Source organism: Monosiga brevicollis, genomic scaffold (assembly GCF_000002865.3).
Source record: "Monosiga brevicollis MX1 MONBRscaffold_30 genomic scaffold, whole genome shotgun sequence".
In the NCBI taxonomy this organism is placed as follows: Eukaryota; class Choanoflagellata; order Craspedida; family Salpingoecidae; genus Monosiga; species Monosiga brevicollis.
Genome location: NW_001865067.1, coordinates 195,731 through 222,514, shown reverse-complemented (window position 1 = coordinate 222,514; position 26,784 = coordinate 195,731). Strand labels below are relative to the sequence as shown.

The following is a 26,784-nucleotide window of genomic DNA, read 5'->3' as shown; positions in this document are numbered from 1 at the left end:
CCCCCGCTCAGAGGAAGAAGAGAGAGGCAACAGGAGAGAGAGAGAAGGGCAGAAGGACAAGCAGAAGCACAGAAAGAGGCAGAAGGGCAGAGAGAGACAGAGAGAGGCACAGAGAGAGAGGCAGAGAGAGAGAGAGAAGGGGCAGGGAGAGAGAGAAAGAAGCCGAGGCAGGGGCAGGGGCAGGGGCGAAAGGGGGGTAGCAGGCACAGCTCACACGGCACACAGCGGCAAAGGGGGATCTTGGAGGAAGAGCAGGAGAAGCTGAAGCACAAGCTACATCTCTGTGTGTGTGCTCTCTGCTCTCTCTCTCTCTCTCTCTCTCTCTCTCTCTCTCTCTCTCTCTGCTCTCTCTCTCTCTCTGAGTCTCCTGTTTCTGGCTTTGTCTTCGCGCTATGTGTGTCTCTCTTGTCTCTCGGTTTGTGTCCGTGTGGGTGTGCCAATGTGCATCAGCAGCAGTAAGCGGGGAGGGAGAGGCCTGGCTGCCCTTTTGACTACCCCTTGCCCATGAATGGCAGCGGCAGAGAGCGCGTCCAACCCAGCCCAACTTACCCCAAAGGGCATCACAAGCCAAGTTCAGAGGCACGAGCGACTCTTAAGAGAGAGAAGGAAGGAATCACTTACCACGCACGGGGGCGAAAGTGAGAGAACAAACGCCCACCACACACACACTCACACACTGATGTGGCTTGAGGGTGTAGGGGTGGCTATCTCTGATGGATGACAGTGGTTGGGGCATATCTCTGAAACGCCTTGGTATTTTCTTTGTAGTATCTTGGGTGAAACTACGACTCTCTGATGGAATGACACTGGCTGTAACGTTCTCTGCCCTGTTGACGGGTGCTGCACAAGTGTGGGCCGCTGACGGGGCTTGGCCCTTAACAGCCACTGCACAAGTGTGACGTAGCGCTTGTCACACAAAGGCCGACACTGAGAGAGAGAGAGTGACGCAAACCAGAGTCAGCAAAGATGAGCTTTTTTTTCTCCTCCCTTTGGGTTATACAGGTTGTCGTTGCGATTGACTTGAGTTGCTCGAAGATGCTTCAGGTTTGAACCCTGAATCCCCCGGGGGACAAATAGGGAATAACTTGCTGCAGCACATGTAAGCAGCGGGCGCTTGACAGCAATTGTCAGAATTTTTAAGATGTCAGCAGATGTTTTTGTTTGGGTCTTTTGTGTGTGTGTGTGTGTCACCCTTTTGTTGCTCTTGTCTCTGTCCCTGCCTCTGCATCTGTGTCTGTCCCTGTCTCCGTCTCTGGCTTCATCAAGCTCTCCACCTCCGTCTCTGCTTTTGTCTCTATCACCCTTTATTTTCGTCTATTTCTCTCGCTCTCTCATGCCCTATCTCTGTCCCTCTTCACCCGCAACCTCCCTATCTCTCAAACTTTGCCTTGACCATTCTCCATCTCTTACATTACTAATTATTATTATACCTCGCTCATTTTGATATTTCGTGTGTGTGTAAGTCCAGTGAACGGGCGGGCGCTGCTGCTGCTGCTGCTGCTGCTGCTGCTGCTGCTGCTGCTGCTGCTGCTGCTGCTGCTGCTGCTGCTGCTGCTGCTGCTGCTGCTGCTGTTCGGGGCCCCTCGTTGGGGTCGTGTCTTTCTGGATCCAGGGCGCGATCTGATGGCAGGGAACGGTAGACAAGATCTGCTTTTTTTTTTTTTGCTTTTTGCTCTTTGTCTTTTTGCTGTCTCCACTTTTTCATGGATCGCCGGGCACGCCAGTGGGCACGTGAAAGCATCACCGCGACTCGTCTTGTTCACTCGCGCCCTCGGCAGCTCACTCATTGCCCGATTTCAACGTTTGATCAAACCACTGGCGTAGGACTGGAAGACAGCGGCGATCTTTCTCCCCTCGACACACCTGCGCGCTCATCTTTCATTGGCAGCTCTTCTTTCACGTTTCTGTGACGCGACACGACATCATGTCGATCAAGCTGGTTATTTTGGGTGCGGGCGGCCTGGTGGGCGCTCGGCTGTGCGAGCAGCTGATCAAGCTCGAGGAAATGCACGTGAGCCCCACGGAGACGGCCAAGCTGGGCAAGATTGTGCTTTTCGATGTCAAGGATCCCGCCGCGGTGAGCCAGGCCGTGCGCGACGATCCCCGGACGAGCGTGGTGCTGGGCGATCTGACCGACAAGGAGACCATGGTCAAGCTGCTTGATCCCGAAGGCCATGCCCATGTCACCACGATCCACCTCGCCGCCCTCCTCTCGGGCTACGCCGAGGAGAACTTTGACCTGGGCATGAAGATCAACCTCTTTGGCAGCATCAACGTCATGGAGGCCGTGCGTGGCTTGACCGCTACCCTCGGTCGCCCTCAAATCTACGTCTACGTCAGCACTGACTACGTCACCTGCTTCAACGACTACAACAAGTCCCACCCCGTGCATGAGGAGTCTTTCCGTCTCTCCCCCGTCTCCTACGGCTGCCAAAAGGCCTGCGTTGAGCTCCTCCTCTGCGATTACACCCGCAAGGGCTTTATCGATGGCCGCGTTGGTCGCCTCTCCGCCGTCATTGGCCGCCCCGGCTGGTCCAACTCCATCTCCTACCCTTACACGGGCATTTTCACCCAGACCCTGGAAGGCAAAGACTACGAGGTCCCCCTGCCCATGGACGTACGTTTGGCCCACCGCCATTGGCGCGCCTTGATGTGGTTCGCTCAGCCCGCCCCTCGTGCTGATCCCTTCTGCTCATCCCTGACGCTCTCGTGTCCCCATCCCCTGCCCTCTTTATAGGTGCCTTATCCCTGCTCGGCTCTGAACAACAACGTGGCCGGCCTCATTCACCTGGCTAGCAAGGTGGATGGGGAAGCCATGGGCCACAACCGCGTCGTTCAGCTGCCCGCCAAAAGCTTTACCCTGGCCATGATCTGGGAAGCCGCACAGGCCGTCGCCCAGGAGGAAGGCATCAAGATTGGCACCATCAAGCAGGTCGAGGCCGCCGGCGGTACCACCACCGTCAAGGAAATCAACGTCTGCCCCCACGTTGACTGCAGCAAAGCCGAGAAACTCGGCCTCCCCATGGACGTCGGCCTCAAGGACATTATCCGCGACTACGTCCACACCTACATCAACAAAAAGTAGTCTTGCTTTTTTTTTTTTTTCCTTGGCTCCAACGGGCGGCTTTGAGGCTTAGTTTCAGTGCGCCTCCGCTTGCTGTGTGTTTGTGCCATCTTTTCTCTTTCCTTTCTTAGCTTGCTTTTTCATTCCCAGACTCTTGCGACCAATCAAATCGACCGCGATCCTTGCCTGAGCCCCGACCCCTAATCCCGTGCTGAGAGACACGCAGAGACACGGGAGTCGAGCTGAATTGCAAGGGAGCAGAAGGCACGGCGACACAGAAAGAGAGAGAGAGCGTGTGTGTGTGTGTTAGTGTGTGAAGGAGAGATTGCGACATGCTCTCGTTTCGCAAGACGCAATGTACAGTGTGTGTGTGTCTCCCGTGTCTCTCTAAAATGAAGCATTTTCACCCTCTATTCTCAACGGCTGACCGAGGCAAAAAGGTAAGAGAGAGAGAGAGAGAGAGAGAGAGAGAGAGAGAGAGAGAGAGAGAGAGAGAGGAGGAAGCAAAAATAGAATAAAAAATTAAAAAAAGGGCAGCGGGGCACATGGATGGCGGTCCACACTGGACGAGCGGGATGGCCGTCTGGTCGCGCTTCTATGTGCTGGCGAGAGCCTGGGGGCGGGGGTCTTGATGTTGATGATTTTTTGACACATGGATAGAGTGGCGTCTGTGTGTGTGTGTGTGTGTGAAGAACCTGACACCTCCAGCTGCGCTGCTCGCCCGCCCCGCTCGCGGTTGCTCTTCGGTGGTTCCTGTCTTGTAGCTCGCTCGCTCGGTGCGAGGTGGCTTCAATGCCGTGGTCTTACGGTTCTTTCTCACGCCATCTTTCCTGCTCCTGCCTCCCTCTTCCCCGCTCTCTCCTGCTCTCTCCCTCTCAGGCTGTATTCCATCAACATGCGTCTCTACATTTACGAGAACAAGGACCAGGTCGGTTGCTGGACGGCCAACTACATTGTCCGGCGCATCAACGACTTTGGCCCAACTGCCGACAAGCCCTTTGTTTTGGGTTTGCCCACCGGTACGTCAACCCTTGGTTCCTAGCACATCCGATATTACCCCTGTCCCAACCAGAGACAACGCTCATCCGTCCTTCGCAACCGTTGGCCTTGCTCGACCGGTACTCCATTGCTTTTTTTTTTTTTTTTTTTTTTTCCCGACAGGCAGTACCCCATTGCCCACTTATCGGGAACTCATCAAGCTCTATCAAGATAAAAAGGTCTCCTTCGAGGTACGCGCCCCTCCTGCCCTCGCGCTCTGCCGTTGCTGCATGGCCGGCTCTTCCTGCACGTGCACGACCCGTTGCTCGGCGCCCACTGACACGACAACACCCGCTGCGCCCCTTTGGTCGGTACTGCTCAGCATGTCATCACGTTCAACATGGATGAGTACGTCACCGCTTGCTTTCTTGCCCCCTCCGCCCCCTTGACTTGGTTCAGCTGTCAAATGCAGTTTGCCTGTACCATGCCAACTGACCACGTTTTTGCTATAGGTATGTGGGCTTGCCCCGCGACCACCCCGAGTCATACCACAGCTTCATGTGGACCAACTTTTTCAAGCACGTGGATATCAAGCCTGAAAATGCCCACATTCTCAACGGCAACGCCGATGACCTAAAGGCCGAATGCGCTGCCTTTGAAGCCAAAATCCATGCCGTTGGAGGCATTGAACTCTTTCTTGCCGGTATTTCAAAAACCCATCGTGTTCAAAACACCTGCCTCAAGACTCGTTCCCCTCTCATCCGTGCCCCTTACCCTCGCACTTTGGTTGTCGCGATGCCTCGACCACTAGGCATTGGCCCCGACGGCCACATTGCGTTCAACGAACCCGGTACGTTGCGCTCAGCCCATTTGATCTCCCGAGCCCTGGGCCGCCCTCTTGTTCTCCGCCTTGCATCACAGCCTGTGCATCTCATCACTCAACCTTTGCCTCCACCTGCCCCCTCTCTCCCAGGGTCGTCGCTCGCCAGCCGCACCCGCATCAAAACCTTGGCATATGATACCATCGTAGCCAATGGTGCGTACATCGGCCCTCATCCCAGAGTCCTCGTGCCAGAACCACCTAATCACGCCGTGTGTTCGTTGCCGCAGCCCGTTTCTTCGATAACGATATCACCAAGGTTCCCCACATGGCCCTGACCGTGGGTGTGGGCACCGTCATGGTACGCCTCGACCTCATTCGTAGTAGGCTCTGTCTGTCTGAGAAGAGCTCTTGTCTGCTTTGCACCGGCTCGCAAGTTTCCCGTGTGTGCTCAATGTTTTCTGGTCTCGGTTCTTATTTTCTGTCTGGCAGGATGCGCGCGAGGTGTGCCTCTTGGTAACGGGCGTCCACAAATCCTTTGCCCTGCACAAGGCGATTGAGGAGGGTGTGAACCACATGTGGACCTGCTCCGCGCTCCAAAATCATCCCAACGCTGTCGTGGTGTGCGACGAGGTGTGTCTGCCTGGTTCGAGCGAATGCTTATCCCTTGACCCGTGCATGCTCATCGCTGGACTGCGCTTGCCTCTGGGTGTTCTCGTCTTGGGACTCAATGTCGCCAGGATGCCACCATGGAGCTCAAAGTCAAGACGGTCAAGTACTTCAAGGGCCTCATGCGCGTGCACAAGCAGCTGGGCGTGGACAGCTGCTTGGACATTGATGTTTCCATGTCCTAATCTGGCACCTCGCCAGAGCCAGCACCACGCCCCAGACTCGGAACTAGATTCGGTTAGCCTTTTGGCGAGCATGAGGTTCGCCCTAGGCCGGACAGAGTACCTTGCTGTCCACGTGTGCCTCTTTGCATGTTGTAGCCTGTGCCCTGCCAACGTGTGTGCAGTCGTCCGCCACACCCTGTTTGCTTCTCCCTCGGCTCGCGGTCTCTGTATTCAAACTCAATCAAAATCTCATCGCGGCAATCGGCAAGCAGCCCTCCGGCACCGCAGCCAAAAGTAACGAGGGCAGATTCATACAGGAGCGAACATGATTTGCATTATGATCTCGAATTAGGAAAGCGCGTTTTCAGACGAGTGAAGACAGGGCTTTGGCTTTTGAAAACTTGAGCACACCAAGGAAGAAAGGAGTAGGACTGATAAAAGCGAAAGCCAGAACTCGATGCTCGCCAAGAACAGGGCTGTCAATCAAAGAACCGGGATGAAAGGCAGGCGGCACAACTCGGGATGGGCCACACTGGAAATACACACACAAGAGACAGACACAAACGGGCAATCACTTCTTGGCTCGAAACAAAACAACAATCGATGGGGCTTGGAAGCTTCAAATTTTGGGCAGAGCCGACGCAGCGCAGCTGGTGTCTCGACGCCACAAAAAGTTATCATCAAACAGACGCAAGCACATTTACTCCAATTCGAGAGCGGCATCACTGGGACAACTGGAGCACGGTGTGCTCATGACCAATGGGAGATTAAAGGGGTCGGCGGGAGCGGCATGCGCTCGCTGCAGGGCGGCCATGAGATGGGTCAAGCGTTGTTGGCACCGGGGGGCGCCGTGGCAGTCGAGGCTGTTGGAGGGGATGGGGCGGCGATACACCCACGCACCCGGTGGATCGCGGTGGCACTGACAGCTCACGTCCAGAAGAATGCGGTAGGTGGTGAGAGGAGCCATCGAAAGAATGGTGGCAATGCATGCGGTCAGGCTGTGCAGCGCTTGGGCTCGACGCAGCATGGGCCGCAGCAGGTGAACTTGCTGGGGATAGCAGACCAAAACTTCAAGGACCTGCAGGAGGTGGCGCTCTGGAAAAGTGCGGGCCACATGCACCAGCGCTTGAAGCACGTAGTCGGGAGGGTGTCGATCAAACAGCGCACCCAGATAAGCATCAATCAGGTTGAGGGCATCGCTACCAGGCTCCAGATACTTGAGCGCATTGAGTAGAATGCCCACGTGCCGCTCCGGTACCAGCGCGCTGGGTGCTTGGTGCGCCTGGAGTGCAGGTTTGGATTGAGGGCACGGCGACGTGGGCGTTACGCCGGCGGCACTCAAGCCCAGCCTTGCACCATCGACCATGTCTTTATCCGGTAAAGCCTGCTGCTCGCTGGTGGCCGGAAAGACGAGGTGGGCGATGGAGGGCGGTGAATCGGAGGAGCGCAAAGATTTAGGGCGGTCCTGGGGTGGAGGAGAGAGGGTGGCAGCTTGAAAAATTGCAGCTGCTGAAGCAGCCGAGTCCTCACTCGGGAGGCGGAGCAAAAGGGCCTGCAAAGCGGTGTTCTTATTCCTAAGGACCCCATGCCCCCCGCGTGCACGCACAGCAAGCCGAGTGAGTCCTGGCCTCGGAAAGTTGGCAGGCATGCAGAGTCCGGAAAGCAAAACAAATAAAGCATGAAGTGAGAGGGGAGTTCATGCCGATTGGCAATAAGCGGGACGAACCAAGGGTGGGGCTGGTGGCGTTGGGACAAGTGGGCTACGAAGACAGCGAGGGCGTGGTCACTCCAAGGCTGGGATACCGCCAGAAGCCACTTGGTGACCTCGCTGGGACTTGAGTAGCGATCACCGGGCACTTGCTGTAGAATGTCAAACAGCAGCAAGGCTCCAGCGACCGTTGTGGGAGCGCTCATGATTGGATGAGGCGGCAGAAGCGCCGACCTGTCCGAGCGCTGTAAAGTACCTGTGCGCCACTGACGGCAGCACGCTGTACCCCTTCTCTTCGGCTGGCTGGTCGTGCGCGGTCAGCAGGAATGCCTCGGTTGTTCAGCAAGAGGCCTCGTCACAAGGCACCAGGCACATTTTTTCTCCTTGCTAGTGATCTGGGCGGCGGCGGCGGCGGAATAGTACGATTGCCTCGACGGCTTGGCAACGTTACTAAACTGGAAAAGTGAGCGGGATGGGACGAAAGCAGCCTGTTGGCGGCCAAGACGATGGGCACCCGGTTAGGAAGGGGGCGAAATGGTCTTTGGCCGGTGCAGGCCGGGCGAGGAGAAAAGCGGTGCGTGGGCGAACCAAGGTGGGGCAGAGGGCGGCCGGGATGGGTGTTCGGAACCTGTACGGAGCCGTGATAACGCGAATTGGACCGCATGCGACAATGATGGTGGCCCGGCTCGGGACTGCTTTTCAATATCTGTGCAACACTCTGCAGATGCTTGGTAGCAACAGCAGCTAGCACAGACATCCGTGTCAACCTTGAGCCATCTTCCACCCAGCGGCACGGGAAAGCCGAGGCTGGACCAAGGGAGGGGCTGCAGGTTGTCCAAGCAAGGTGGAGGCGATGAACGCTCAGGAGGTGGGTGCAGTGGAGGCGGGTCGCTGTCGTGACTCGTGGTTGGCCTATGAGTACCGGCGTCTGCAAGGCAGGTCGAGCAGCCGGCAGTTGGATCAAAGACGATGAACACCAAGGAGCAAGTTGGTGATGACGGGTGAAGCGAGGAGGCCCAAGTGTCAGGGGTGGGAACTGCGAATGCAGTCGACAGCAGGCAGCAGCGTGCTGGTGCGGTGGGGAAATGGGGAGGCGAGCGCTATGGGACGTCGCGAAGGTGCAACTTTTTTTTATTGTCGACAGGGAGTGTCCTGGAGGCCCACGAGGAGTCAAACTCCGTCACCGCAACGAGTCAGGCCGTGGATGAGCAAGTGGCCGTACTGGTGAAGGACTGGGTCCAATGGTGGGGAGGACGTTTCGCCCAGGTGTGCAACTGCGGCTTGAACCACGGTCGGCTGGCGGTTGCTGGGTGGGGATATCAGTGCACGCGTGCAAGTGCATGGCGCAAGTGGTAGCCGGGGTGGAGCGGCCAAACGGCCACGTTGGAAAGATGACAGGACGACCCCTTTCCATTCTGGTAGGCCATCGCGAGTCGCGGTGCTTGCGAGTGGATGGGTGATCAAGGGTAGCAAGATGGAAAGCAGGCAAGAGGGCAGCTCGTGGGCAGCTCAATGGCAAGAGGGGAGGGCGCAAGAGGCGGAAGGTGTCGGTGATGGTTGGTAATCAGAAAGGAGCCATGTCGTCCCTTTCGACGTCGGCGGGGACGAGATGGCGTCAAACTGTGATGACCTGTGACAGGCTGTCGCGCAGTCGAACGCAGGTGCGGTCGTTGGTCCCAGTCGCATTCTGTATTTGCAACTGCTGTGCAGAGGATACCTGGGCGGCATGCTCTGGGACATCAATCCTCTTAAAAGTGGCGCAGTTCCAGCAGGCAAAGTGGCGCGATAGGAAGAATTGGGACACCCGGTTTGGTGTCGACGGCGACCAGCAGTCTCTGGCAACCAGGAGTAAGGCCCTTTCGACGATCGGCCCTGAAGGGAACACAGAGGTGGGTGTCCCATGACCGCGGGCGCCGTGGTGGTGGTGGTGGTGGTTGTAGCCTATTCAAAATGCATCCAGCGTGATGGTTCACACATTAGTTCGGTTCCAAAACCAGGAAGCTGGCAACGGCTTGACAAGCAACGGCCAGTCAGAGCTGCCGGTGGCGGCCCTTGATCGCTACAGCAGGCTTCCGTCCACAATGAGCTCATCAATCAAGAAAAAAAAAAAAAAGACGCGTGGGACTGTCAGTTTGTGTCCGCTCATCGGCTACGGGTGGTCACCCCTTGACTCGTGATCTGCCTGAGAGCTAAGAAGGAGTTGGCAAGAAGAGACAGTGGGGCACGGGCCATCTTCATCAACGGCTGCGGGTTCGTGAGGGTGTCCTCCCGTTCGAAACCTGCAAGCATGCATCCATTACAACACGGAAAGGGAATGAAACGTTGACTTTGCCTTGCAGTGTGTGGGCTACACCAGACAGGGGCACGCACACAACGCCTGGCATCCTGGCCTGGGCACTGCGCGGGATCGTTCATTCGGGTGTGGAGTTGACTACATAGCCCCGGCAAAACTCTGCGGGCACGAACTTTGACATTGGCCGTCTCGCCAGAAAATGAATTGTGGTCTCAAAGCAAAACGCCACATGCAGTAACCGCAATGACCCCGTACGTGTCCCCTGCATCACATGCGCAGAAACGCTGTCCCTCCTTAGGCTTTGAAATCTGGAGCCGAGTTGATGCACCAAAATCAATTTTATGCATTTGACTTGCAAGCACAGCGACAAAATGATTAAAACACAGCTGCTGGTCGTGCCCATAGAGTCAAAGCTCTGCGATGCAAGTCACGCAAGCAGAGCAGAAGATTTCAGCACCAAATCTCGCTGCAGTCGGAATCGTTCACCGTGAGATCTAGTCAGCCGTGTAGTAGACCACCAGCTCGGGATAGATTTGGTCATTGTCAAACACAACCACCTCGTGAAACTGCCCAGACGGTGTGGCAATGACCGAGTCATACCTAATGTAAAATATCAAACAGTCAGACAGGTGGGAGTGCCGGCTCGGCTGTGGTAGCCATGGTACAAAGGCCCGTGACCTCGTACCGTTCGTTATTGGGCGCATCGGGCAAGAGCGGCGGGGCCAGCGCACCACAGCTGGGGGCTTGATGAACAAAGGCGCGACCCAGGAGAGTCCGTGTAATAATCAACATGCGCTCGCCGTCGGGTCCAGGCCTGGCATACTGGTGGCTCTGTGCAACATGCCAAAACATGGTGAATTTTGGAAATCAGTGGTCACGCCACTAGCAGCGGAAATGCTCGCACCTTGCCCGGATGGTCGGCGTGGTAGACGCCCAGTCCAAACCGTGTACCAGCCCCGTTCCCGGCAAAGCGATAGTCCAGGCCCAGGCGCACAATCTTGTCACGCTGCGAGTCGTCGTAAGGAATTCCATGAAATAACAAGCGCTCCTGGCACAGCGACTCCCGGAGCAAGGCCGGCTGACCCGGCAGTGCATCGACGGTCACCGTACAGAGGCGAGCAAAGTGCTCGTCATCTAGAGTGCGCTGCACCATCTCGCGTCTCTTCCTGCTGTAGCGCTCCCACAGCACGGCATTTTGCACACGCTCCACGCGCTGCACAGTCATGCGTTTTGGGCCACGCCCGTCAGCAGTAAGCTGCTTCAAAAGCTCTGCTACCTAATAACCAGGTCGGTGTGTGATTTACATATAGGCTTCTGGAATTTTGTATAAAGGACACAGGAGCGTCAACGAACCTCAGACACGAGCTCGGGCGCGTCGCGCAAGACTGCAACCGCAGGCCCGACGTGAGTGGCAGCTGTTGGCTGCTGGGCGGCGATTTGAACTGCACTGAGCAGACTTGGGCGCAGTTTTGGATCTGTGGAAAGGAATGCCCGCGTTTCCTTGTGGAGATTGCTCTTGGGATCGCACATCTACAAGAGGAACATGAACCAGTCAGTGCCTGAGAAAGGTGCATAATGATGCAACAGGACCAGGTCGCAACTACCTGGGCGGCCAGGTGCGGAAAGCTGAGGACGGTACCATCAGCTTGCAAATCCCAATCGCACTGAGCGATGACATCCTCCGCACGCGGATGAGCGGGAGGCACCGTCTGCGGAAACATGTACGTGTTGTAAAGAACGCAACCAAAAGCAAAGGCATCTTGTGCTGGGCGCGCGCCGACGCGCCCGTTGCCGAACAACACTTCGGGTGCAATATAGCCTGCCGTTCCAGCTGATGCGGTGGCGGTGCACGGCAACATCGTGACTTCCACTGCAGCCTTGGTAATGTCAAAATCGCCCAGGCGCACAACAGGCTCATCCTCCGAGCCGTCCAACATGACGTTGCTCAGCTTCACATCTCGGTGCACCAGGCCCTTGCTGTGCATAAAAGCCAAAGCCGTGCGTAGCTGAGCCATGAGCCCAGCAACAATGCTTGAGGTGGCCAGCTGCCGAGCCCTGCCAAGCCACTGCTGCAGGTCACCTTGTGCACACCACGGCTGCACCAAGAACGCACTCGGGTGGCCACTGTGCAGTTCAACCAGTGCATGCAGAACCGGAACAATGTGCGGATGCTCAAGCTGGCGCATGGCGCGAAGTTCACGAAGAAAGGTGCGACACTGGTCCTGCTGGTGCTTCCGAACAAAGGCGTACTCCTTGACGGCCAAGTCTTGCTCGGGGCAACCAGGCAGCGCGGCATGGGCTTTGTAGACTTTGTGGTTTTGGTTGTAGTGCAGCTCAAGCGGGCCCAAACTAGAGAGGGTCAAGTCTCGGCCCACCTCGGTCATGGCCTCCAAAATCAGGGTGGCCGGAAGATCGGGGCCAAGCACGCTGCAGAGGCGGGCACCTAGCATGCTCTGCTCGGGATGCAAAAGTACCAGCAGGGCTGGAAAGTGTTGATGCAGCAGCTCTGCCAGCTCCACAACGTGATCCACGCGCGATTGGCCCGAAAGCTGCTTTTGCAAGACAGCACGGCGTTTTTCAAATTTTGTTAGACCTTGCTCAAGACCGGGGCGCATCTCCTGCGGCGCAACGCTCAAGAACGCATTGGCAGCCTGTATTTGTTCATGCAGCTTGTCTAGTTCATCATGTGTCGCTGTGACCTCGTCAGCGTGGCCCTGGGCCAGCTCATCAGCCAACCTCATGCACGAGGTCAACACCGAAAGCGTCGTGGCCTGCCAGTCAATCATGTCCTGTAGCTGCTGCACCAGAGCTTGTACCTCTTGATGAACAAACGTCAGATACCAGGCTTGATGTTCGTAGTCGGGAGGTGCTTGCCACTGAGCTACTTGTTTCAGGCCGTTGAGCGTGGACAGGCTGAGCTCGTTGTGTGCCTGAACAAGCTGATCCCAGGCCTCGGGCAAGGCCGCGACCGGTGGTGCTGCGTCAACCTCTTGGCACTGCGCACACTGTCGCAACGTGGCCACGCGATGGATGGTGTCGGTGGTTCCCGCTCTTGCCACCACGTCTAGAGCATCGATAAATGCCAGAATACGGCCTTTGAGCTTGGTGTTGGAACTGGTGAGCAGTTCTTGCAGCTCGGGACCCACGCTATTCAGGGCGTTGACCTTGTCCAAAGCCGCTGCCAGATCCGTGGGCAGTGTATCCGGTGAGGATGCTGGTGCCGTAGGCGGCACGGGGCATGCCGCCAGCGCACTCTGTAGCTCTTGAAGCACCGGCTGCAGCTCAAACTGAGTTGTGAGCGCATGCAGCTCTTGAAGCACCGATTCTAGATTGTCAGAGTTGGGATTCAGCTGGCCCAGGCAACTGTTCAGCGCTTTGGGCGCCTGCACTGCTTGATCAAGCGCATCGAGCGCCTGGGTGGTGGTCGTCTTGAAGGTCGCCCAGTCCACTGAAGAAAAACACAACGGCGCCCCATCAATCGTCTGCTTCATGCTGGCAAGTGCGTCACGCTTGGGAAAGTGCGAGATGGCCCCCGTGATAAAGGCATCAAGATGGGGGAGAAGATGGGTGGTGGTGCGCTCGGGTAGTAGCGGCTTGAGCCAAGTGTCCACTGCCACCACAGCAGAGGCTGTGGTCTAATGGGGGTTGGCGGGAAATGAGCAAACCGTGGTCAAGTCGGATGAGCGATGAGGCTTCGAGTGAAAAACGCGTTTGAGGAAGAGGGAGGAGAGGGACGCACCTCGAGGGTAGGTGCGGGACTGGGCAGGGGCGGCAGCCAGGCGGAAGGTGCGAGGCGAGCCTCGTGGGCAGCAAACACGGGCTCCAGCTTGTCGCCATGTCCTTTTCGACATCCAGCTTCAAAGGCCGTTTCGTTTTTCTGAAAATACGACCGTATCCGGGAGATCGGAGCATGTGAGGTGAGCAACCAAATCCGTTTGTTTTTTCAAGCACAGACGAGGTTGTGTGCAGGAGCCGCTCGAAGGAAGAGCAGTTGACAGGTGAAGCAAGCAGGTGGCAGGATGTCTAATCAGAAAAGGAGACGTTTGAGCGCGCGAGAGACAGGGTGGTGGAGTCCCGGATTCAAGCAGCGATACCATGACGGATGAGGGAGAAAATGACAAGTGAGGCGGGTGGGCGTAATGTGCAGGAAACATGGACCGGGACAAGGCGAGGGGCAGGGCAAAACAAAAATAATAGCGTAGAACGAAACAAGAAACAGGAGCGAGAGGTGGGGCGGGCGCGCAGGGTGGGCTGCTGTGTAGAACGGCCCAAAAGACGAGCAGCAGGAACAGGGCGAGGAAGGGGAAGATATGAACCTTGTTCCTGGCTTGAGCATCAACACCGTGCTTCAACAGCATCTCCACAACCTCCACATGGCCCTCAAGGCAGGCATCGTGCAGTGGTGTACTGCCCCACTATTGTTTGTTGCACCACCATAAAGTATATATCGTATGCAGATGCAGCAGCATCATCATGTGTTAGCTCTCCAAAAATGGGAATAACGTTAGTTGGTGTATCACGAGGGGTGGATGGTGGATAAGGGGGAGATACATGACTGTACTGACCTTGTCTTTTGCTTCAGCATTGACTTCCCTCTTCAATAGCATCGCCGCCATCTCCGCATGGCCGTAACCGCACGCAATGTTCAGTGGTGTATCGTCATTCTGTGGGATGATGCATCAGCATGACGTACAAGGACATCATCATTATCACAATCATCATGTGGTACAGGTGCACCATCATAGGGGGGCAAAGGGGGGACAAAGAGGGAGGTACTGTACTGACGTTGGACTTGGCTTCAGCATCAGCACCGTGCTTCAACAGCATCTCCACCATCTTGACATCACCGTATTTGCAGGCCCTGTGCAGTGGTGTCAAGTCATACTGTGGAAAGATGCATCAGCATAACGCACAGGTACAGCATCATCAGCATCATCATCATCATCATGTGGTACAAATACATCATAATGGGGGGTAAAGGGGGGAAGAGGGAGGTACTGGACTAACGTTGGTCTTGGCTTTAGCATCAGCACCGTGCTTCAACAGCATCTCCACCGCCTTGTCATCACCGTAACGCAGGCATTGTGCAGTGGTGTATCGCCATCCTGTGGGATGATGCATCAGCATAACGTACAGCATCATCGTCATGTGTCACAGGTGCACCAGAATGGGAGCATCAGAGGGTGGGTGCAAGGGGAGATCAAGGCAAAAATCAAGAAACGGTCACTAAAGACTGCTTGGGGTGCGCAAGGGAGTCAGAGGCGCGATGGCAAGGGGTGGGGTGTGGGGGGCCGCCCAGATTGGAGTCACGACATCAACGGAGAACAAGGCAAGTCGCAGGTAGCACGGACACAAAGCGGACGCGAAACGGGGGAAGAAGAGGGAGAGCGGGAAAGAAAATGGTGGGCAGGGTGCAGAGGAGCGAGGGACGGGAGCAAAGGCGACGAGCAGCGGGACCGGGAGCAGCAGCCAGAGGGGGCAAAGGGGGGACAAAGAGGGAGGAACTGTACTGACGTCGTGCTTGGCTTTAGTATCACCACCGTGCTTCAACAGCATCTCCACCACCTTGACATCACCGTTAATGCAGGCCCAGCGCAGTGGTGTATCGCCAAACTGTGGGACGATGCATCATCATAACGTACAGCATCATCGTCAAGTGTCACAGGTGCACCACAATGGGAGCATCAGAGGGTGGGTGCGGGGGGATCAAGGCAAAAATCAAGAAATGGTCGCTGAAGGCTGCCTGGGTGGGCAGGGGGCAGAGGAGCGAGGGACGGGAGCAAAGGCGACGAGCAGCGGGACCGGGAGCAGCAGCCAGAGGGGCAAAAGGGGCAAAGAGGGAGGTACTGTACTGACGTCGTCCTTGGCTTGAGCATCAGCACCGTGCTTCAACAGCATCTCCACCACCTTGTCATGACCGTTACAGCAGGCCTTGTGTAGTGGTGTCCAGCCATCCTGTGGGGCGATGCATCAGCATGACGTACAGGTATAGCATCCATCATAGGGGGGGTAAAGGGGGGAAGAGGTACTGTACTGACTTTGTTCGTGGCTTCAGCATCAGCACCGTGCTTCAACAGCATCTCCACCACCTTGTCATGACCGTTACCGCAGGCAGAGTGCAGTGGTGTCCTGTCATCCTGTGGCATAATGCAAACATGCATCCCATGGTATACCATAACGTCACCCATTCAGTGACATATTCAAAGTGTAGTCAATATCACACAACAATATACCAAACAGCATACGTACCCAACCATCTTTGAATTGGGCAGCATCTCGTATACGTTGGTGGTTCCAACTGGTCACCAGCTGCAGCGCCTCTTGTGGATCTGATGAATCACACGCCCTGAACAGCTGCTTTCCATCATCACTCATGGTAACAATATCACACCACCAATATCATAAGCCCCCTTCTAATACAAATACAATAATATCTGACAACCTGGAGGGATGTGAATGAATGGTCGGACTCGACTTTGATGCGCTGGCGGCAGAGCGGCAGCCGGGAGACACCTGCCCGCCCGGGTGTGTCCCACGGCGGGTGCCAAGCCTCTGTGAAGAACTGACCGTAGATTGCGATTGGTCTCGAAAACCAAACTGCTCGTGACTCTAAACACGTCGTTAATGAGCCGTGCGGAAGGAAAAGTGAGATCCCATGTCGATGGCAGATGGTGCCACTGCTGTGTGGCAGCGCCCCCTTGAACGAGATCGACAAAGTGGACGTTGAGGTAGCACACTTCAAGCGAAGCAGCACGTCGGTATTGACTGACAGGCAAACGTTGGCCAAGCACAGCGGCACACACCTCACTTAACGGAGCAGCAAGCACACAAGCAAACAGTGCCGCCCAACGAGAAGAAAAAAGTGCCAGTGCGAGCAATCCTCCAACGAAACGCCACAACATTAACTTCAGTATAATCTTCTTTAACTTACACTATGTTTATTAACAAAACTACATAAACATCGTTGTTAACGTCTTTTATCATCACCCATGCTTGGAACATAAGTAAGAAGAAGAAGAAGAAGAAGAAGAAGTAAAGATAAGAGGGCTGAATTAAACATTACAGGACTCATAACCTTTGCTCCCTACCTTAGAATCTTGGCTGCTCCCTGAAACGGTTGCCCTAACTCCCCTGGAGCGCATGCTTGTTGATTAGGCTCGGGGCAGTGAGAGCAAACGGCCAAAGGAGACCCACATGAAAGGGGTAAATAGAACCAGAAGAGGAGAGAGAGAAAAGAGTCAAGTAGAATAGGGGCTTTCGGCGAGGGCATGGGCGATATACAATTCCAAGAGGACAGCGGCAGATATGAACAAACCGAGCCATGAGTAGGGCATGCCCTTGTACAAATCGCTCGTTGAATCACAATCGCACGTGTGCAAAAAGACCAGGAGCTGGGAGGCGTTGACACAGTAGCCCCTCCAGTGCCGCCACCAGGTCCACCTGCGTTTGCTCCGATAGTTGCGGATGCAAAGTCGTCAGCCTTTCCTTCCTGTTGAGCAATCTAGTCAGCACGGACAGCGGTTGTGGCCTGCCTGTCGATCACGTCGTGTAGCTGCTGCACCAGGGCTTGCGTCTCGTGAAGCACAAGTGCCAGGTACCAATCATGATGCTTATATTCGTGCACTTCCATCCAGCTTATGAGCTGTTCCAGGCCAGTCTGTTCGAACAGGCTCAGCTGGTTGTGGGCTTGGCACAGCTGCTGCCAAGCCTCGGGCAAGACCTCAGCGGAAACTAATGCACTTTTATCCAAGCATTGCGCGCTTCGCCGCACCGTATCCTCGCGATGCATCGTGTCGGTATTGGTGGTTCTTGCTTCCGTCACGGCGTCCAGAGCATCGATGACTGCCAGAATCCGGCCTTTGAGCTTGGTGTTGGAACAGGTCAGCAGTTCTTGCAGCTCGGGGCCCACGCTGTTGAGGGCGATGATCTTGTCTAGAGCCGCTGCCAAATCCGTGGGCAGTGTATTCGGTGACGATGCTGGTTCAGGCGTGGGGCATGTCGCCAGCGCACTCTCTAGCTCTTGAAGCACTGACTCGAGATTGTCAGAGTTGGGATTCAGCTGGCCCAAACAACTGTTTAGCGCTTCCGGCGCCTGTAACGCTTGATCGAGCGCATCAAGCGCCTGGGTGGCGGCCGCCTTGAAGGCAACCCAGTCCACTGAAGAAAAAGACAACGGCGCCCCATCAATCATCTTTTTCATGCTGGCAAGCGCGTCGCGATTGGGAAGGTGCGAGACGGCCCCCGTGAGAAAGGCATCAAGATGAGGGAGAAGGTGGGTGGTGGTGCGCTCGGGTAGTAGCGGCTTGAGCCAAGTGTCCTCTGCCACCACAACAGAGGCCGTGGTCTAACGGAGGTTTGCAGGAAATGAGTAAGCCATGAAGTTGGATGAGCAACGGGGCAGAGGAGGAAGAGGGCTGACCTCGCGGGTAGGTGTGGGCTTGGGCAGGGACGGCAGCCTGGCAGGCGGCGGTGGCGGTGGGGGAGGGGGAGCGGGAGCGGGGGCAGCGACGGGCGTCGATGTTTGTGCAAGGCAAGCCACGTGGGCAGCAAACACGGGATCCAGCTTGTCACCATGTCCGCGTTGACGGCCACAATCAAGGGGAGTTTTACCAGACTGAGGACCCGTCCACAGCCAAAAGCATCGGAACACGTGAGATGCGCTGCGACGCAAGGTGGGAATTTGGCGATACGCGTTCATTGTCTCGATAAAAAAAAAAAGGCTAAGAGTGCCGAGGACCCGCTCGGCAGGCGAGTGGTATGAAGATAGAGCGAGCAAGTCGCAGGACGGATCGATAAAAGGTCAGAGAAAAAGTGTTTGGGTGAGAAACAAAAAGTCATATCGGGTGGACCAAGGCAGAGAGAAAGAAAGAAAGAAAGAAAGAAGAGCGACTGGAAGCCGCCGGAGCGCGCAAAGGAAGCAGAGGCGAGCGTGATGGCAAGGGATGGGATGGTGTCCGGATTGCTGTCACAATATCATGCCGGATGGGAGGCAGAGAAACACGATTTTGCAATCTCAAAACGGAGAATAAAAGAAGGGGGGGATCGAGAGGGGGAACGGACGCGCACGGCGGGCTGCAGTGTAGACGAGACCGCCCAAGGGGACGACAGCTGGAGCAGGATGAGGAAGGAGAGAGGGAGGCACTGACGTTATTCTTGGCTTCAGCATCAACGCCGTGCTTCAACAGCCTCTTCACTACCTTGACGCGACCGTTACGGCAGGCATGGTGCAGTGGTGTTTCGCCGTTCTGTGGAATTATGCACCAGCGTGTACAAGTTCAATACTTTTATGTGTTAAAGGCATACAATAAGCTGGGGTAAGGGAATGAGGGACTGACCTTGCCCTTGGCTGTAACATCAACGCCATGCTTCAACAGCATCTCCACCACCGTCACACAACCGGTCATGCAGGCAGCGTGCAGTGGTTGATCTTCATCCTGTGGGTTGATGTATCACCATCACGGACAGATACAGCATCATCATCATCATCATGCGCTACGGCTACAGGTGTATCATCACAGGGGGAAAAGTGGGAGGAGGTACTGTACTGACGTCGTCCTTGGCTTCAGCATCTATGCCGTTATTCAACAGCCTCTCCACCACCTCTACCAGGCCGTTCAGGCAGGCCCAGTGCAGTGGTGTCTCGCCACTCTGCGATATGATGCATTGTCATCACATCCAGGAACAGAATCATCTATGACAGGTTTACCATCAAATGGGGGCAGGATACGAGAGAGATACCGACCTTGCCCTTGGCTGTAGCATCAGCGCCGTGCTTCAACAGCATATCCACCACCAGCGCACGACCATACATGCAGGCATTGTGCAGTGATGTATAGCCATCCTATGGCATGATGCATCAACAGTCATGACGTACAGGAACAGAATCACCTTGTGCTACAGGTGAACATTATGTAGTAGGGGAAGGGTACTGTACTGACGTTGTCCTTGGCTTCAGCATCAACGCCGTGCTCCAACAACATCTCCGTCACCTTTATTTCACCGTACAGGCAAGCTTGGTGCAGTGGTGTTTCGCCATCCTGTGACATGATGCACGTACAAGTACAGCGTCATCACCTCATTCAAACTTTACCATCAAATGGGGCAAGGGAACGGAGGAGGTACTGACATTGTTCTTGGCTTCAGCGTCAACGCCATGCACCAACAGCATCTCCGTCACCTTGATTTCACCGTACAGGCAAGCTCGGTGCAGAGGTGTATTGCCATCCTGTGACATGATGCATCACCATTATGGACGGGTACAGCATGACCATCATGTGCTACAAGTGGATCATAAAAGGGTGGTCAAGAGAGAGATACTGACGTCGTCCTTGGCATCAGCATCAACGCCATGCTTCAGCAACACCTCCGCCACCTTCAGGAGATAGTGTTGGCAGGCCCTGTGGAGTGGTGTATAGCCATCCTGTGGAATGATTTATCAACATCACGGACAGCCACAGCGTCATCATGAGCTTGCCTCACAAAGTGAGAACAGGTATGACAGTTGGTGTATCACAAAGACAGAAGGTACTGGCCTTGTCCTTGACTGTTGCAGCGACGCCTTGATTCAATAGCATCTCCACCACCTCCACATGAGACTTGAGGCAGGCATTGTGCAGTGGTGTTTCGCCACGCCACTGTGGGTTGATATAGCACCATTATGAACAAGTACAGCATCCTCATACATTACAGGTTTTGGGGCATGGAAAAGAGAGATACTGACGTTTCTGGCTGTAGCATCAACATCGTGATCCAACAGCGCCATTGCCACTTGTACATGGCCGTGAGAACAGGCCCAGTGCAGTGGTGTATCGCCATTCTATGGGATGATGTATCACCATGACGTATGGGAACAGCAACATCATGTGCAACAGGTGTCATCACGGGGGAGGGGAGAGGCAAGCGGAAAGTACTGACGTTGTTTTCAGCTTCAGCATCAACGCCATGTTTCAACAGCATCTCCACCTCCTCCACATAACCGTTACTGCAGGCCTTTTGCAGTGATGTGTTGCCAAACTGTGGTATGTTGCATCACCGTTACTTACAGGCACAGCATCATGTATAGGGGGCAGGCAAGAGGAAGGCACTGACGTTGTCCTTGGCTTCAGCATCAACGCCATGCTTCAACAGCATCTCCACCAACTTGACGTGACGGTTGCTGCAGGCCGTGTGCAGTGGTGTCAAGCCATGCTGTAGTACGATGCACCACCGACGGCAGCACCATGTGTTATGAGTCAACCATGATACGGGTAAAGAGAGGAAGGGGGAGGCACTGACGTTGCTCTTGGCATGAGCAACAGCTCCAAAGTTCAAGAGCGTCTTCACCACCTCCACGTGGCCGTGGGTGCAGGCCCTGTGCATTGGCGTATAGCCATCCTGTGAAGTGATGCGTCAGCATTGCGTGCAGGAACAGCATCAGCATGCGGTGGCTCGAAAAATAAAAAAATAATTAACATAACAGATGATGGAGGGAGGTACTGACCTTGTCCTTGGCTTCAACATCAGCGCCGTACGTCAACAGCACCTCAACCACCTCTGCGTAGCCGCTCCGGCAGGCATAGTGCACTGGTGTATTACCAAACTATGGGATGACGCGATGCATACCGTGTTACGGGCTAGACCATCGTCTCCAGAAGCGATGACTTCAAAATGTAGCGAATATCACACAATGTCAAGTCAAACAGCATGCGTACCTCATGTTTGAAAATGACAGCGGATTCAATACGTTCCTGGTCCTCCCACCTGTCGAACAGCTCCAACGCCTGTTGCGAATCTGATGAAAGACATGCCCTGCACAGCTCCCACCCATCGTCACTCATGGTAACGGTGTCTCTCTATCACCATCCGCTTCTGCTGATATCACACCAGCAGTCAGACAACCCGCATGAGCGGTCTGACTCGAAATTGAAACGTTTTAATGTCGAGACGACAGCGACAGTCCGGCAATGACGGGGCCGGCAGGCGTCGAGTGCGGGTGGCTTGGTCTGGAAAACCCAACCGGCTGTGACTCTAAACGCACAGGTAAATGAGTGGCAGAACCACAATATGGCAGTTGAGGTGGCACACCTCAAGCAAAGCAGAACAGCGGTTGGTCTTCATCAACAACAAGCGGAGGGCCGAGAAACATGGCACACCTCTCACCAGACGGAAAAGCATCCGCGCAAGCAGGCAATGAGAAGAACAGTGCCTGTGAGACAGACCTCCAAGCCAACACCACCTGGTGTCCGACACAAACTTCAATCTGTTATTCAACAACTTACACCTCGTATGTTATCAAAGCTGCATCAACCTCTCTGATGGCGTCTTTAAACAAATTGCGTGCTTTCATCAACAAGAAAAAACGCACGGAGTCGGAATACATGTACTCTGACGCTCCTCTATCAACCGTGCCGGTCGATCCAGGAGGGCATGTCGGGCAGTAGAAGACCGGGAAGGCAGCAGCAGGACAAGGTAGCCGGAGGTCTTTGCACAGGATGGGGAGAAGTAGGTTGATGTAGAGGAACGGAATCAGAGTTGCGGCGTGGTGCCTGCGTGGTTCTCATACAAGCAGATGAGTACGTTAGCGTGGCAGAAGAGTCATGTTGTTGCGTGTGACTTGGATGTTGCTTGTGACCTACAGGTCACAAAATATTGCTCATGGACATTGCCATTATCGATGCAATTGCAGCCGTAGGGCTCGCCGAGCAAGCCTGAAAGAGGCCACAATACCCCAAACAAAATGGTCTTGCGATGGTCGTCTACAGCAAAATACGAACCACCATCACACAAGATTGACATGTGCATCAGCCCCATGCCCTCAGACAAACACTGCTTCAACGCAAGGCAGCGTATGCACCTGCATGGTTGACATTGGGGGTCCACCAGCGCCTCAATCTCAGCCATGGTCGACGTCTCTAGGAGCAGGCGAAGCGTGCCATAGCAGCGAATGGTTTGGAATTATTACGCTCAGAATAGAATTACATGTAGTTATTTAACTCATTGCTAGAGAACGGACTCAAGGGGAAATTTTTTAAAAAATTCTCGTTCAAAAAAAAGCCCCCAGCGCCTGTCATGCAGCCTGAACGCCCTCCGCAGGGGCACTTCCGCAGGCTCCAGAGCGTCTGGAGACCAGTTTTGGGTTAGGGAACGCACGGCTTTGAAGCTAAGACTGCCATCAAGAGTGGCGGTGGCTTTTTGGTTTTTTTAAATTGGCAAGGGGACGCCCCTTGTGAGTTGGAGCCCTTGTGGGCAAGTCGTGTCAAGCAATATGCTGAGGCGTGAGATTTTACTACGCCCTCGGCTGAAGGCTTGATCATGCAGCGACGTGACCAATCGGGCCGCCGGGCGCCCAGCAGCAACACCGGCAGACGAACAATGCGACGCGGCAAGAGGTTGACGGAGGATCCTGAGTTTTCGGCTTCAAACTCTGGTGTTGGCCTCGGCGCACCGCCGCCAGTGTCCTCGAAGCGCAGTAAACAGGGCTCCAAAACTCATGGCATTCTTCCAAATTGCACTGTGTTGGCGAGTCGAGCCCTTCGTACCTCGCCGAGCTCCATTAACCAGCCTCATGAGCACGAGCTCGAATCGGCTTCCACGTGTGTCGAAATGCCTGGTGAGACAACAAGGCGTGACGAGACTCTCACGAGAGGTACTGGACGCCAGCCAGGCGCTGTTCTGCAAAGGCCGATTGCTGCCTCTGACTCTCAAAACACGGAGGACGACAACGATGAGCCGACGTCTCCAGACCCAACGGATTTAGCAGTCAACGAGCGCGACAGCCAGCGCGACAGCCAGCGCGACAGCCATCAGGGGCGTGGATGGTCAAACCAGAAGCTGCCAACCAGGCGTCTATCGCGCGACCGACATCAAGAGTTTGATCTGGACCACATGATGCATTACTTTGTCGATCACCTTGATGAATTGCAGCATCGCATTGACGGATTGTCTTTTGGTCGGTTTACAAAACCCTCGGCATTTGCCCTCTTTTTTCGCCGCTACTGCGACGACCGACACGAAGACGCAAACTGGACACCGCCAACAAAGAAAGCGGTACATACTCGCTGCTGGGTATCGGGACGCTATTGAAACGCCCAAACTCTTCAAGATCAAGTTCACTGGGTTGACGTTGGGGCATCAGATGGGTGGGCGTGAATTGTTGAGGCACTCATCTTGATTATTCATCCTCTAATCCCAGGCTAGAAAATTGTTTTGCGACGTGCGCAGCACATACAGCAAATATTATCGGCCTGTGCATGCCTTCCTTACCTCATCTGGCCAGTAAGTCTCGACAGACGCAACCAATGCATTTGCGGTCATGGCGTTACGTACCACATCAATGACAACCTGTTGGCGCGGTCAGGGCAACCTTCTCACAAGATGATAACCTCTTGGAATGGACCGTGGAGCGTTTGGTCGAGAAGGGGCTCTCCAATGACGGTAATGCACCTGGTGACTGTCACGGTGCTCTGCTCCGCCAGTCTTGTCTTGTTGCCCCTCATCTGCGCCCCCGCTTCGCCTGCTGTGCCTGGACCTGGGAAACGTGTTTTGTTGAGACGTTTGCCAACAAATTTTGAGGTCAGGAAAACCAAGCATTAAGCCCGCAAAAGAGCTCGAGAATCTTCTGGCCCTTCTCCCAGACTACAAAGCGTACTGGGATCCAAACGCAATGAAGCAACGTCTACGCAACATGGTACCCGCACGTCAGGAAGCAGTCATTCAGGATCTAGTCAAACGACTCTCATCCCTCATCAAGCAGACCAGGGGTGGTCGTGGGCTCGTCAGTTTTTGCGTATACGAGCGTTTGCATCCTATCTGGGGTAAGTGAATGCCTGTTTGGGTCTTCTGTGCTCTCGCTCATTCATGCGTTTTGCGGGATATGACCATGGCTTGCATTGTCTCACGAACGATCTCTGGGAAATAGCTGGAGGTCTACCAACAATGAATGAAGTGGCTCGAAGCAATCAACCCATCACGGTTAGTGGCTGCGCAGGCTATGTAATATCGTTGCCACCTCATGCAAGCGTGCGCAGGTTGAACATATCACGAGTTCGATGGATGCACGTCGACGACGTGAGCGCAGAGCCAGGGCCACGGCCAGCAACAGTCATGATCGCCCAGGTCCGTATTCCGAGTGTCCCTACACCACTGCGGATAAGCGGTCTCACCGCCTACTTGATTGCCATGATAGCACGGGAAGATGCCGCTGCCGCCATCATAGAGTACCTGCAACAAAGGTTCGTGACGTGCCCATTACCTTCTGTTGCGCCATTTTTACGCTGATTCACACAAACGGCGCATATGTTCGCAGAGATGTTCGTGAGGCGGTCATTCAAATTGAGGAACAGCAGCGCCACCGCCTTACAACGCAAATTCAACTTGCTCGATGTAACCCCGAAGATCCTGCTCGTCCCTTTCTGGAAGAAATGCTAGCAAATTCAAATAGAGTCATTCCTTTTCTGCAAGAGCAGCTTGCAGTGGCCCAAAACAGTCATGGCTCATCTTAAACTCCTTCGAACGGAGAAGAAACACCGGCTCCGTGTCCCCAGCTTAATGAGCTCTCAGATGTTCGTTACAGCAATCGAATGCAATCGCATGCCGTCACTTCATCCATCCCTCGGCACAAACATTCCAGCTGGGCTCAGGCCTCTGTCCGTACAAGCAAGCGCAGCCTGTTCCGCGGCTCCGTTAAGGGCTGTATCTGCTTAGCCTGGCAAGGTATTGATGATGAACAGCCGAGGCAACACTCTCTCGCGCAGCATTGCCCGCCACGCTCTCGATTTCCGCAGGGCTATACCGAGTGGAAGGCAAGTTCGCGTCAAAGTCAGAATACACATGTTTGATGCATGATTGGCCGAGGAAGTCGAGGCTTCCTCATTCAAGGACGCCTTTATGTCTTGCATTTTGTCTTGATTCTACCTCAGTCGCAAGTTGTGGAGGTACAGGTAACTCACAGTGACCAGCCGTAACAACATCTACTGTGCCTTCAATGCCACTCTTCAAAATGCAGAAGCGGGCCTTGCCTGGCCTTTCGTCAACGGCTGATGACCAGCTTGCCTTATGCAGGCCAAAGCCGCATTCAGCTGCTCGCACGCACATCGAAGAATGCATCATATGTTGTAGACCTCCTGGCATCCAAAAGTCCATGAGTCCTTGAGGGCAGCGGCTGCGCTCACATGTGTAAAGCATTCGCAGAAAACGACCTTCGGCTTCTTTGGTTTGTGGCCCGGGTCCACCCCACGTGTCCTTCCCGCTCGACTCAAAATGAGCTAGAGTGCACAATCTAGGTGCAACAAACTATGATACGAAACGAACCGTAGGTGGTAGTGAACGCCGCGATATGGGGTTAAAACCTGGGCACTGGCCCCGAATCCTGCATCGCCAAGACCTAGATGAGCCGTCGTTTTAGCTCGACATATGCAAACAGGTAGATCAACGCGTGCAGACACAGTGTATAAAGGTAAGCAAGGTTCAAAGTGCATACAGTAAACGCCCATGGGCATTTTGAATAGCACCTCTGGGAATCTATTGAGTACCGCAGAGTCGGTCATGGCACCGGGGCTCATTGCGATAAAATGCCGAATTCTCAGCTTGCAATCAAATACCACAGGGATATTTTGGGCCATGCATCCTTTTCGATACCGCCAGGCATCTCGCTCCTCCTGCGGAACTTGGTGCAGAACAAACCGTGACAGAGTTCCGTCCATGAAAAGAACCGCATGTTCCAGGCCTGGCCTTGTAAAGGGCAGAGTTTTAGTATGGAGTGCACGCCATTCGTGTCCATGTGCCAGCAATCGGCAAGGGCAAAGCAGACGTCTGAAATCCCAACGGGCAAGTAACGACATTTAGCATACCAGCTACTGCTATACATAATTTAGCTGCTGTGCCGCAGCTATTACACTGCCCCCACAAGCAACATCACGCATCAAATGCTTTGCTCTGAATCTCCAGGTTTTCCTTGTACACTTGTGTTTCCTCGACAGCCTCCCATAGCTGATTGAAGCCAACTTTTGTGAGCCTCTAAAAATTGTGCAAGGCCCCGTCACTATAGACAGCACTCAGATGTCATTGCAAGTCTGTAAGTGGCTGCCTGATCCTGAAGAGCCCGTTTAGGAA

General features: G+C 54.8%; 5 protein-coding genes across 5 annotated transcripts; 3 read left to right on the top strand and 2 right to left on the bottom strand.

The window, feature by feature from the left end:
• Positions 1-7: 7 nt before the first annotated feature.
• MONBRDRAFT_28950 (uncharacterized protein) lies at positions 8-736 on the bottom strand (the record flags this gene model as incomplete). The annotated part of the gene is made up of 2 exons (XM_001749360.1): positions 8-411; positions 622-736. The coding sequence occupies 2 exons, from the start codon at positions 734-736 to the stop codon at positions 8-10; spliced, it is 519 nt and encodes a 172-aa protein (XP_001749412.1).
• A 1,090-nt stretch (positions 737-1,826) lies between these two features.
• Positions 1,827-3,249, top strand: MONBRDRAFT_34110 (uncharacterized protein). Its single transcript, XM_001749412.1, has 2 exons — positions 1,827-2,617; positions 2,738-3,249. The coding sequence occupies exons 1-2, from the start codon at positions 1,925-1,927 to the stop codon at positions 3,083-3,085; spliced, it is 1,041 nt and encodes a 346-aa protein (XP_001749464.1). The 5' UTR covers positions 1,827-1,924; the 3' UTR covers positions 3,086-3,249.
• Positions 3,250-3,481: 232 nt separating this feature from the next.
• Positions 3,482-5,716, top strand: MONBRDRAFT_34109 (uncharacterized protein; the record flags this gene model as incomplete). The annotated part of the gene is made up of 9 exons (XM_001749411.1): positions 3,482-3,504; positions 3,944-4,083; positions 4,226-4,293; positions 4,425-4,450; positions 4,555-4,892; positions 5,016-5,078; positions 5,153-5,223; positions 5,355-5,495; positions 5,603-5,716. The coding sequence occupies exons 2-9, from the start codon at positions 3,960-3,962 to the stop codon at positions 5,714-5,716; spliced, it is 945 nt and encodes a 314-aa protein (XP_001749463.1). The 5' UTR covers positions 3,482-3,504; positions 3,944-3,959.
• An 801-nt stretch (positions 5,717-6,517) lies between these two features.
• MONBRDRAFT_28947 (uncharacterized protein) lies at positions 6,518-7,609 on the bottom strand (the record flags this gene model as incomplete). Its single annotated transcript, XM_001749359.1, has 3 exons — positions 6,518-6,558; positions 6,596-7,269; positions 7,422-7,609. The coding sequence occupies 3 exons, from the start codon at positions 7,607-7,609 to the stop codon at positions 6,518-6,520; spliced, it is 903 nt and encodes a 300-aa protein (XP_001749411.1).
• A 15,377-nt stretch (positions 7,610-22,986) lies between these two features.
• Positions 22,987-25,825, top strand: MONBRDRAFT_11566 (uncharacterized protein; the record flags this gene model as incomplete). The annotated part of the gene is made up of 4 exons (XM_001749410.1): positions 22,987-23,721; positions 23,867-23,949; positions 24,693-24,905; positions 25,735-25,825. 4 exons carry the CDS (start codon positions 22,987-22,989, stop codon positions 25,823-25,825), a joined length of 1,122 nt encoding a protein of 373 aa, XP_001749462.1.
• Between the last annotated feature and the right edge of the window lie 959 nt (positions 25,826-26,784).